Source organism: Amphiprion ocellaris, chromosome 2 (assembly GCF_022539595.1).
Source record: "Amphiprion ocellaris isolate individual 3 ecotype Okinawa chromosome 2, ASM2253959v1, whole genome shotgun sequence".
In the NCBI taxonomy this organism is placed as follows: Eukaryota; Metazoa; Chordata; class Actinopteri; family Pomacentridae; genus Amphiprion; species Amphiprion ocellaris.
The window spans coordinates 34,256,262-34,267,018 of NC_072767.1; the positions used below are offsets into that span (position 1 = coordinate 34,256,262).

Sequence of the window (10,757 nt, forward strand, 5' to 3'; positions counted from 1 at the left end):
CTTCTGACATTAACTGACTCCAAGAAACGCAGTCCACTAAAAATATGTGAATTCACCATAACATCATCATTAAAGCAACTGTAAAGCAGCATTAAAAAATTTTAGTATAATTTTATGATCTTTCAAAGAAAAAAATAGAGTTAAACACAGTAAAAGATACAAAATGCAAACACAGAATTTTAAAACAAATGAATTCATACAATAAACATCAATTGATATAACAAATATGTAAAGGAACACATTCAAGGAGAACACTTATGTTTGAAATGCAAAAACAATACACCCTTCCACTGCTGTGTTCATAAGCAATACAACATATTTTAATACAGTTGAGGTTTATGACTGGTCATATGTTGAATGACTCACCCTGACTTCTGGTAAACAAACTTAAGGTGAGTATTACTAATGGCTTCATGACTCTTGTAGGATTTAGCAGTATTGTTGAGAGATTGCAGATATTGTTTACTTGTTTTAAAACCACATCTTTAACCATTTTACCCATTACGGTGAGATGAAAAAGCATATTTTCAAAGCAATATAGTGCAAGATTGATTGTGATATAATAGATGTTTTTGAAGCTTGAAGGACAAGAAAAAAAAGTTATATAAAATAAATATTGGACTATCGGCTAAGTCACAGATCAAGTATGAGTAAACATATTCAATAATCTCCTCAATATAAGAATAAAAAATGTAAAAATTCTGAAAGTTAATACAAAGACGTATTTAGAAAAAGATTTTTAAAAAGTGAATGATTAGAAAAAAGTTAATTACATTTAGTGGAGATCACACAGTAATATAGTCAGATGCAGGGTCAGTGAAAGTGCAGACTGTTTCCACTGAGGTAATTAAAGTGCTGCCAGATTTCATTATATTTAAAGACACACCTTAGAAAGTAAATCAAATATGTTCAGCGGTGGCATAGTGAAGAGTGTCTTAAATCCAAAGGGAATGAATTGGTGAGGCAGATTATTTCCACTTTAACACTGATGAAAGGCCTCATAAAGAGATGAGAAATGACACAATGTTGGACTTAAGCCTTAAGATTGCTTCTATGCTTCTTCCCAATGTTATAGCTGCATTAGATTTGTATCACATATTCCAAATGCAATATTGTTGCGAAGATTTAAAAATAAAAATCACACGTAGACATTTTTCTCGCAAGTTTTATATCAACTAAAAGTGATGACTGAAATGTTTACAGCTCTATACAGTGATTTATTGATTCATCATGTTGGGTGATACTGTGTGTATTGTATTAAGAGCAAAGCAAGATCGCTGAAAATATTTAAGGAATTAAACAGGTGTGCAAGAGAAGATGTGTGCAATATGTCTCGTTTTAAGACAACAGCATGAACCTCCTGGGTTTCTCATTTCGTTTAAATTATTAATGACTTAAAATTAGGAAGTTTAATGGAAAACAAAATGAGAAAATCCAACAATATATTCAAGAGCAGCTCCATTATTAGCTGCAGTTTTAATTTTTTAATGACTTAAATGAACTGAAAATGTAGCTCTAGTGATTGAGCATTTCATTTTCATGTAGTTTTGAGGAAGCAGTAGAAGCTGAGATATTCTGACTTTTTGTCCTTAATATGATTCAAGCTCCAAGAATGCTGCACGCCTCACTGCAGACCTCTGTTGCAGTAAAATGTCTTTAGACTCCAGCCTACTAAATACTGTGAACCCAGTTTGTAACAAAGTCTATAACTTGCAAACCATCACATCAGAAACTTTTTTTTAATTTGCATTCCGTGAAGTACTTTCTGAGATGAGTAACCTGAACTTCATGTGTGAATTCAGCCAAGTGCCAGTTTAAGAAATCAAAAATTAAAATCTAAAAGGTTTAATTGTTGGATACAAGTTTTGCCACTCTGCATTTTTTTGGTCATGTTTATGCTGTTTCATTTCAAGAGATATTAAATGAGAAGAATATCAAAGTCCAGTCTAGTTTGTCTTCATTGTGCTTCTACTGCCATCATCTGTTCAGCAAAGACACCTGCAGTCACAGCACTACACCAAAATCAATCTCTGTAAATCTAGCAGACACTAGAGTCAAGCTAAACTAATTAAAATTAATTATTTGGGGAAATCTCACTAAGATTGTGAAAACAAAAAGACATCCAAAATTATTAATGTTTTATCTCTGTTTATTACGTTTTGTCTCTCTCTCATTACTGGAATTCTTGTCATATTTTCTTAAATAAAAAGACTCACAATCTGGATTTAGGAGGAAATATCAGTTTTGTTACTGTAACTGGGATGATTCACTGGGTGTGTACTGCAGTGTAAATCTCAGAAATGTGAATCCTTTTCCTTCATTATAGGTGTTGTCTGGTTTATGGAAGATCACTCGACATTTTATGGGAGCAAAAGATCGTTTATTGTGGGCCAAATGCATGATTTAATGTGGCTGGCTGGCCTGGATAGATATGATAGATAGTATGATAGATACGATCTGCTTTCATGAGTGAGAGACTAAAAAGCAAACTTGGCAGCAGACTTTGCTTGCCTTGTGTCAATTTAGTTCCTTATAAATGGCTGTACCAGGCACACTTCACTCAGGAGTGGTTGAACAATTAACCAAGTGGCTGTCAGGGCAGAATGAATGATTAACCTTAAATATACTTAAATATTTTTATGGGCAACTAAGTTAGGCATGATGAGCAAAAACAGGGAGTAAGAACAGTGCAGCACAGCTTGTAATAAAAAAGTACAGCTTGCTATGTACTAGTGTTGCACTGATTCTCAGAAGGAGTGCAACAATGATGTTCTCATCTTATTTCACAGCAGATACAGTCAGATGCTTTACTCTTTTTCAGTTGTACAGATTGTGCGTTCCCAGTTTTTTTTTGTCACAGAAAGGAGCAAAATGTTATTATTAAAGTGTGCTGGACGCTGAAGAGGTAGGTCACCCTGTACTGAGTAAAGAGAGCAACCTGAGCCGCTGTGTTTTCCTCCTGGAGACCTGCCTCTCTGGCATTAGCGGACCTATCTGGTTCCTTTAGGAAGCTGGAACAAACAGGAGCACTTTAACTGCAGCGCCCACTCTACACTCTCCATGTTGTACAGCAGCCGCCATTTTTTTCCCAGTTTTTTTCTAAAGAGGGCGGATTAGTTCAGGTGTGTCCTGGTTTAACCATTAAACCTTTATGCAGTTGAAGTTCCTCTGCTGACATCTTGAAATCACAGCTGAGCTTTGGCAACGTAGTGTCATTCTGCTCCTGGTTTTCTGGAAAAATGTTGGATAAAATCTTGTTCCTGCTCTGTTTGGCGTCTGCTTTGGCAGATGAGCGCTGCATGCCAGGTAAGAGACCCCTTCAGAATGTGGCTTTTTGTAAAATAATTTAAATATTAACATTTTATCACACAGTGTACACACAAGTGTTGCTGCCCTAGGATCACCAGTTCAACTGTGTGTCCTTATTGCTCCACCAGTCAGTGTGGAATGCAGCTTCTAATCTCTTTTAGTCAGATTAGACGCATAATTCAGATGTTTGCCTGTGTTTCATTGAATATCAACAATGATCCTTAAACGTGCGCTAAACCATAGTCAGACTATGGGGAAATACTGTAGCCGATGTAGCTTGAAATGATGTTGATTTTTCCTAACAGAGCTCGAACTTTGATTTCTCTACCAGGACAAACTGGGCACACTATAGCTGCATTATTTATTTAAAGCCTAGGACAGAAATTTATGGCACATAGAACAAATTTTAATATGTTTTATTTTTATAGATACTCCACACGGCTTCCAAGTTCGACTCAGTATCAAAACTGCTCTTGGAGATGAAGCTGTACGTACAGATTTACTATGTTACACACAGCTCATGCTACTTCAAAGTATTACATATTTAAATAATAATGTACTGAATATTGTCCAGAATTTTCTCAAAGTGCACGTGACTGCTCACTATGAGGACATCTGGTGATCAGTTAAAGGTCTTTAGTGAAAAGCAGGCCGTGATCTGATGTTATTGATGTTGCAGTATGTCTGGAATGAAAATGAAATGTTCCTTTTCCGAGCATCTCTGGCTTTTGCTATGAGGAACCACATGAACGGACAGCAATTTGAGTAAGAATTTTTAAACAATATTCGCTGTTTAGTTTCATAAAGTTAGAAATGTTTGACTTAATAGGCTCAACTCTTGTAAAAACATAACGAGATCTGTGACTCCTGGTTTATGAACGTGACATTGTTTTTATTGCCTTGTGGAATTTTCCCAGAGTGTCGAATATCATCGTGTGCAATGAGACCATGAGAGTGTCCTTCTGGTTTATCGTGACGTCGCCGCTGGACACTTCGCAACTTATTGATCAAGAAAATGTGGAGGCTGCTATCAGGTAATCACATGATCCAGAGACACTGTACCTCTACTTGAAAATATTACACCTTTTTTTTTTCCAGAGGTCAGAGGTCACATTCAACTTTGACTGTCAAAGTCAGAGTTGCAATTTTGTAGTTCTTTTAAAAAGTGTTGTCCTTGTAAACGAGGTGTGTATAATATTACAAAATCCCATTAGCAAAGCTATTGGGAATTTGACCCCACATGCAAAGTTAAAGTAAAACTAGTTTTTGTCAAACAGTGACCATTGTGGGAATGGGTAAATATTAAATCATACGTTATCAGGAATATCAACAGACAGGGCTGGCTCTCTAATATTTATCTTATGTTTGCTACATTAGCAAAACTCCTGAATAATGAATTCAAATGTACATTTTATGAAGAAGAATGTTTTAATGTGAATGTGTTATTTTGCTAACATTAGCTAAAGTTAGTCCAGTTAGACCAACTAAGACTAGTCTGGTGTGAGTAAGTGTGTGTGGTTTTGGTAATGAATCCAACTTGAAATTTTTATTAAGGGGATACTAACATGAAAGCGTTAAAGGTGTGTATTTTGTAAACATTAGCCCAACATTAGCCACCACAGGCTAACACCGTAGCACATAAGGTCGCAGCAGCAAAACTCTTCAGTACGTATTACTTAGAAAAGGTGTGTCATATTGTTTGATTGGGGATCAAGCTTCATTTGGATTTGAAATCAATACAGTTTCAGTTCAAGGAGGAGGCAGTTCTCTTATCAGTAGTTTAGATTTGAACATTTAACACTTCAACTGACCAGTTTTTTTGATACAGATGTTAATACATTTTCATATAAAAGTGAAGCTTTTTTGGTTAGTCTCATGAGTTAGAAAATCCCCTGCAGCTGCTGTATTGTTGCTTCTAAAACAGGTAGAACTTGGGCAGTAACCTAAAGCAGAACAGTTGAGGTCTTGATCAGTACATGTTGGAAAACCTTATGCTATAATGTCGGCTTTATATCTGATAGGTGTGATTTTTTGCGAAGTGAGCGCTGAGATAATAAGCAACAATGTAATTTATGCAAGTCAATCTTTGTTGCAATCGCCATCTACTTCATTAGTTTTTGGATATAATAGCGAAAAAGAGATTTTCCTCAGGCCTCACTGTGGTTAAGAAGCTTAAATGTGTCCAGTCACTACTCCTTTGTCACTGAGAGGAGCCAACTCAGTCAGGATGGGCCCTGATATCTTACCTTTGGAGGTTGTCCAGATAAAGTAACTGGCAGGTGATTTACAATGAGGCCTTGCAGATGTAGGTCTCCCCATATTCTGACATCTGACACTTGAGCAGTCTGCTGATTGTATTGGAGAAGAGAAGCAGTCTTGAAGTTGTCTTCCCTGTGACATTTGGGATGTTTGGTTGTTTGAGCCAGATATATGATGTTGATCTGTATAGATAAAAAAAAATAGTATTTCAGCCAAAGCAAGACCAAATCTCGAGTCTAGACTTTGTAAGACACATCTTGCGATGCATCTGGACACATACTTACTCTGCCAAAGAACGCAGTGGAGTTATGTGACGATCGACATTGGTTTGTCTGTCCATCTGTTTGTCTGTCTGTCTGTTCACAAATTTACTCAAAAACGGACTAATGGATTTAGATGAAATTTTCAGGGAAGGTCAGAAATGACACAAGGACCAAGTGATTAGATTTTGGCAGTGATGTGGCTTATAGTCTGGATCCATGGATTTGTTAAAGATTTCTGAATCATTGCAAGATAGCAGCATGGCGTCACTGTAACCATGACAACAAGTGAACTCTACATCAGCTGTCTGCTGATGATCACATGATTGCGATCCCACTACAAATCCACTGTTACGGACCACACATTTTTTAAAGATTTCCTCTGTCGGAAATCATACAACGGCTGAGCAGCCTTGGAGGAATACTGCGCTCTCTGAGTGCTTCTCTTGTTAGGGATAATGTGTTATCAGGGGTTCAGACAACCTCATCTCGGCAATACTAATACTAATACTAATACTAATACTAATACTAATACTAATACTAATACTAATACTAATACTAATATTACAGCCAGAGTGAGCCTCCAGTTTGTCCCCAAGTAGGTATAAATAATAATAATAATAATAATAATAATAATAATAATAATAATAATAATAATAATAATAATAATAATAATAATAATAATAATAAATAAATACATAAATAATGTCTACACTGTGTTGGGCGTGAGAAATTATACACTAAATGAAGAAGATCAAATAAGGAAAAATGAATAAATCAACAGATAATGGGGGGAAGTGTGTTGCATATATGTACACATAGATCATAATTATCAATATAGTATTTCTATTCCATGTTATTCTATTTTATGTAAAAGATCGTATATTCTTATAGAAGAATAAAAAGAAGGTAGAAAAATAAATAATGTTGTAAATGTTGTAATGTCATAATGTTCAAATGAATAACAATAAGTGCTAGTGGGTATAGGTAGAAGTATGTGATGACTACTTCTTATCCATAGCCACCTTTAGCCAACTCCTGCTGTCTCGGTAACCAGCCTCATGTCTCATTGTTAGCTATTCTCCTCTTCGCTTCTGGCCCAGCATGTCATAGGCCCCGCAGACGGACTTTTCCTATCGTGCATTATTGTGGCACTGCTCCACAAACTTATCATACTTTCATTTTGTTTGCTAAGCTCTAGAAGGACAAACTTCTTGGAGGCCTTTAGTAGCAACTCCACATCCGGCCTCTTACATTGTTTGAGCACTTGATGTTTCTTTCTCAGGTTCACCTTCCAATTGAGAACATCATTACAAAGTACTTAGATGAACTGGAGGAGCTACTGCAGAGAAAGTTTTCAGGGAAAAATGTTCCACCTACTTTTAACTGCTGACCTTGACCAAGATAAGACATGATACAAAACATGCAGCAAAATGTAACTTGCAATAGACACGTTAGCCGAAAAATAGTCAGTATTCCTAGCAGTGTGACAGCTTTGTTGCAAATACAACCGGCTGAAGGCTGGTGTAGCCACAAAATGTGAACATAAGGCTATTTAATGTGTCTATCCACCTGCCACGTCTTGTTTTTTGTTTGTTTCAGGAAGTCCGATCACTGACTAACTTGTCCTTGACCTTGTCAAACTCTAGCCATCTCTGTCAGCCAGCAGGAGCAGAATTATTTGTTCTTTTCAAGTCATTGTTTTAACAAATGTGAAACTTGCTTTATACCATTATGTTCCTCCTTTATGATACCAGGGTGCAACTTTGTTTTCACCAGAATAATTACTTTAAATCCAGCCTTAATCTTTTTTTCCCCAACAGACAATCCAGGAATCGCATCAACAGCGCCTTTCTGCTGACTGATAAAACTCTGGAGTTTGTCGACATCCTTCCTACCCTGGCGACACTGTACACTCATCCCACCCCCCCATGGCTCATTGTGTTCGGGGTGGTCATGGGTGCGGTCGGCGCCGGCATCATCATCATGCTCGTTTCCTCTGTGGTCCAAAAGAAACGGTGAGCAGATGATCACTGATAGATTCATTTATCTTAATGAAAATATGACAACTGAGCCTGATGGGTCTTATTTCTCCTTCCAGCAAGACAAATGGGAAACCACAAGACAAGGACGATGATGAAGAGACTCGCGTGAAAACGGTGGAGAACGGTGATGCACATGATGGTGTTCATAACATGTCATTCTCAGAAGATGAGCGATTCACAAAAATGTAAAATGCTTCTAACAGAAACTCTTCCATGTCAGTGACATAGGGAAAAGAATGTTATCCAGCTGCTCTGTGTGGAATCTTGTTGCACTACAATGTTTTTATCTATCTGCAAAATCATGTCATTTTAGTAACAGGTACTAGTTTTAAGAAACTGATTTTAAAAGTTCATGATTTTATCCCAAAGGTCATCTGCTGAACATTTCAATACTGCCGTGACGATCTGCCTTAAACAGAAATCAACCTGTCATTTTTTGATGCCACTACTTTCACTTCATAAATAGATGTATACATTTCTGGTGTTGACGGATGATGAAGTAAGAATCTCTGTTTGACAGGGTTTGTGTGCGGATATTTTGCAAATCTGTCCTGTCTTTGAAACAAAATCTGGTAATTGTTTTCACCATTTACAAGCAAGAAACTTGTCATTCACAACCTGATTTGGGAACCGTCGTAAAACGCTGTGTCAGAATACTCACACATTTGCTTATCTGTGCTCATTGTTGGTACAAAGTTGCAGAAAAATGTCTGAACAAGTGTGAAACTGTGGTCAGTTCAAAATATAATGTTTGACTTACACTATAGTGCCTCCTGCAGACTATTTCAGGTAAAGTAACATGTCACTCTCCCCCAGTGGTTCTGCATTAATGGTCATTTTTTCCACACATGCTAAAAGAAACACATCTGTTGATATCCATAGACACCGAGTGTTATGGTAGAAACTTCCCCAGGTAGCATTTTAGTTCAGGGTTATCAACTATTTTCATTTAATGATCCCATAACTTAAAGTAACTTAGTGATTTTGATAAGTTCAGCCAAAAACGTTTACGTAAAACAAACAAACAAACAAACAAACAAAAAAACAACAGAACTGAACATCTTAATCTCATGACACCCCTTGATATATTTCAAAACCATTTGTGGGTGCTGAAAAATGCAAATATTTATGTAAAAATGCGCAAAAATTCCTGGAACATGGAGGTGAGACTGACACTATTCAATAAATGTAACACTACTGAATTCATACTTTACACTAATGATGATAAATTATATCTATTGATTTCTACAATTATTAATATAATAAATAAAGCGCATGATGAGCTCAAGCTGATGCACTACAATTTAAGACAGTTTCTGTTTATTTCTACCTGGTGTATTTCACATTAATGTTACTATTATGGCTCTGTGGTTCATGCTAATATTGCTCGGTTTGTTTTCAAGTCAAAAAAATTTGCTATTTGGAATGTTAAATTTGCTGAGAATGCATGAGGCTCTTTCTAGAAAATGCAAACAGCTAAACCTCGAGAAACTGGTTCCTGCTTTCACTACTCTGCTGCCGACTGAGGAGGAAATTGTTGCTGCAAAGAGTGAAACCTGTTGATGCCTGCTGTGGAAAATATCCACGAATGAGAGCAATCCCACCTGTGAAACTACAGGAAATGAATTTAATAAACATTACCGTCCTGGAGATGATGTTTCAGCGCCTCACAATCTGCTGTAAGACCATACGGTAAGCGAGACATTCAACGAAAAGCTATCTACAACCTCACTCATGTAAACAAATCAATACGGAGTGGATAAATAAGCAGGGTGATCAAGTCAGCTGGCAAATCAGATCACTAGTGCACTGAGCAAAAGATGAATTCAAAAACAAATGTGTGAAATGATTCATGTAAAAATGATGTTTTTTGGGAAAGCTGCAGGAAGTTTGTGCTTTCTGCTCTACAATATGTTGTTTTGTGTGACTCCTTGCAAGCCTTTATCTCGACAACAAAGGTGGAGAGTAAAACGTTAGCATGTCACCTTGAGCCACAACAGTCACATTACTGGTACACCTGGTTGAAACAAACCCGAATTATCCTTTAAACTCCTACTGGAGTAAAAATTCTTACTTACTCAAATCAAACAATCAGAGTGAAATTATTAATTGCAGAACTTATGAAGAAAACAAAACAAACGATGTTCCCTGTTTACAGAATATAACAATCATTCTTTACTTTAGAACCAAGAGCACTTTAATGCAACAACTATATTGTACTTCTGAAAGCTCTTTGGGTGCAAAAGAAGGAAAAAACTTCTGTAGGTTAATTACAAAGACCTGATAATCTATTTGGTTTCTTTAAAATGTCATCCACAATTTCTTATTGGAGATAATAGATATTATCAATCTTAATGCTGTAGATAGAGATCTTCTTTTTTAATTTCTTGTTTTATCTTGTAAAATAAAATACAGTAAAATTAACTTATGACCTGTAGCACAGATAATTTCTATGTGCTGTAGATACTAATATCGCTCCTTCTCGCTCTCTCTTTTTTTTTTTTCTGTTTTTATCTTGTAAAATAAAATCTCACCCCAGGAAGGCCTCATAACTCTCTTGCCTTTTTGACTTCCAATCCCCAATCAGTTTTGCATTTAATATCTCCAGTTGAAGCCCACTAGATGGATTTTGGCTTAAAAACAGAAACTAAAACTTATTTCTAACTATTTCCAACTGCTCTGTTGGGATTTTCCAACACACAGCTCTGATGACAGCCCAGATGTAATCCATATGGTTAACTTTAGGTGGCACCATCGTACTGTCAGCTGCTGTCTGGACAAACACTGACGTCCTCCACTTCACAGCACTTTTCTTAGCACTCTTTTAAGTGCACTTAAATGGCAATGTACCTTTAAAACATTTGAATTTCAAACATATGTTAAT

The 10,757-nt window shown here is 36.4% G+C and overlaps 1 protein-coding gene across 1 annotated transcript; it reads left to right on the forward strand.

The window, feature by feature from the left end:
* Window positions 1–3,088: 3,088 nt before the first annotated feature.
* On the forward strand, window positions 3,089–9,181 carry cltrn (collectrin, amino acid transport regulator). The gene is made up of 6 exons (XM_023272893.3): window positions 3,089–3,306; window positions 3,738–3,796; window positions 3,989–4,074; window positions 4,227–4,343; window positions 7,652–7,846; window positions 7,930–9,181. Exons 1-6 carry the CDS (start codon window positions 3,240–3,242, stop codon window positions 8,060–8,062), a joined length of 657 nt encoding a protein of 218 aa, XP_023128661.1. The 5' UTR covers window positions 3,089–3,239; the 3' UTR covers window positions 8,063–9,181.
* The last annotated feature ends 1,576 nt before the right edge of the window (window positions 9,182–10,757 follow it).

Bases quoted from the DNA above. Each gene is read 5' to 3' on its own strand.
- cltrn (XM_023272893.3), top strand. From the start codon at position 3,240: ATGTTGGATAAAATCTTGTTCCTGCTCTGTTTGGCGTCTGCTTTGGCA. The intron at 3,307-3,737 runs GTAAGAGACCCC...TTATTTTTATAG, and splicing joins AGATGAGCGCTGCATGCCAG to ATACTCCACACGGCTTCCAA. The intron at 3,797-3,988 runs GTACGTACAGAT...TTGATGTTGCAG, and splicing joins CTGCTCTTGGAGATGAAGCT to TATGTCTGGAATGAAAATGA.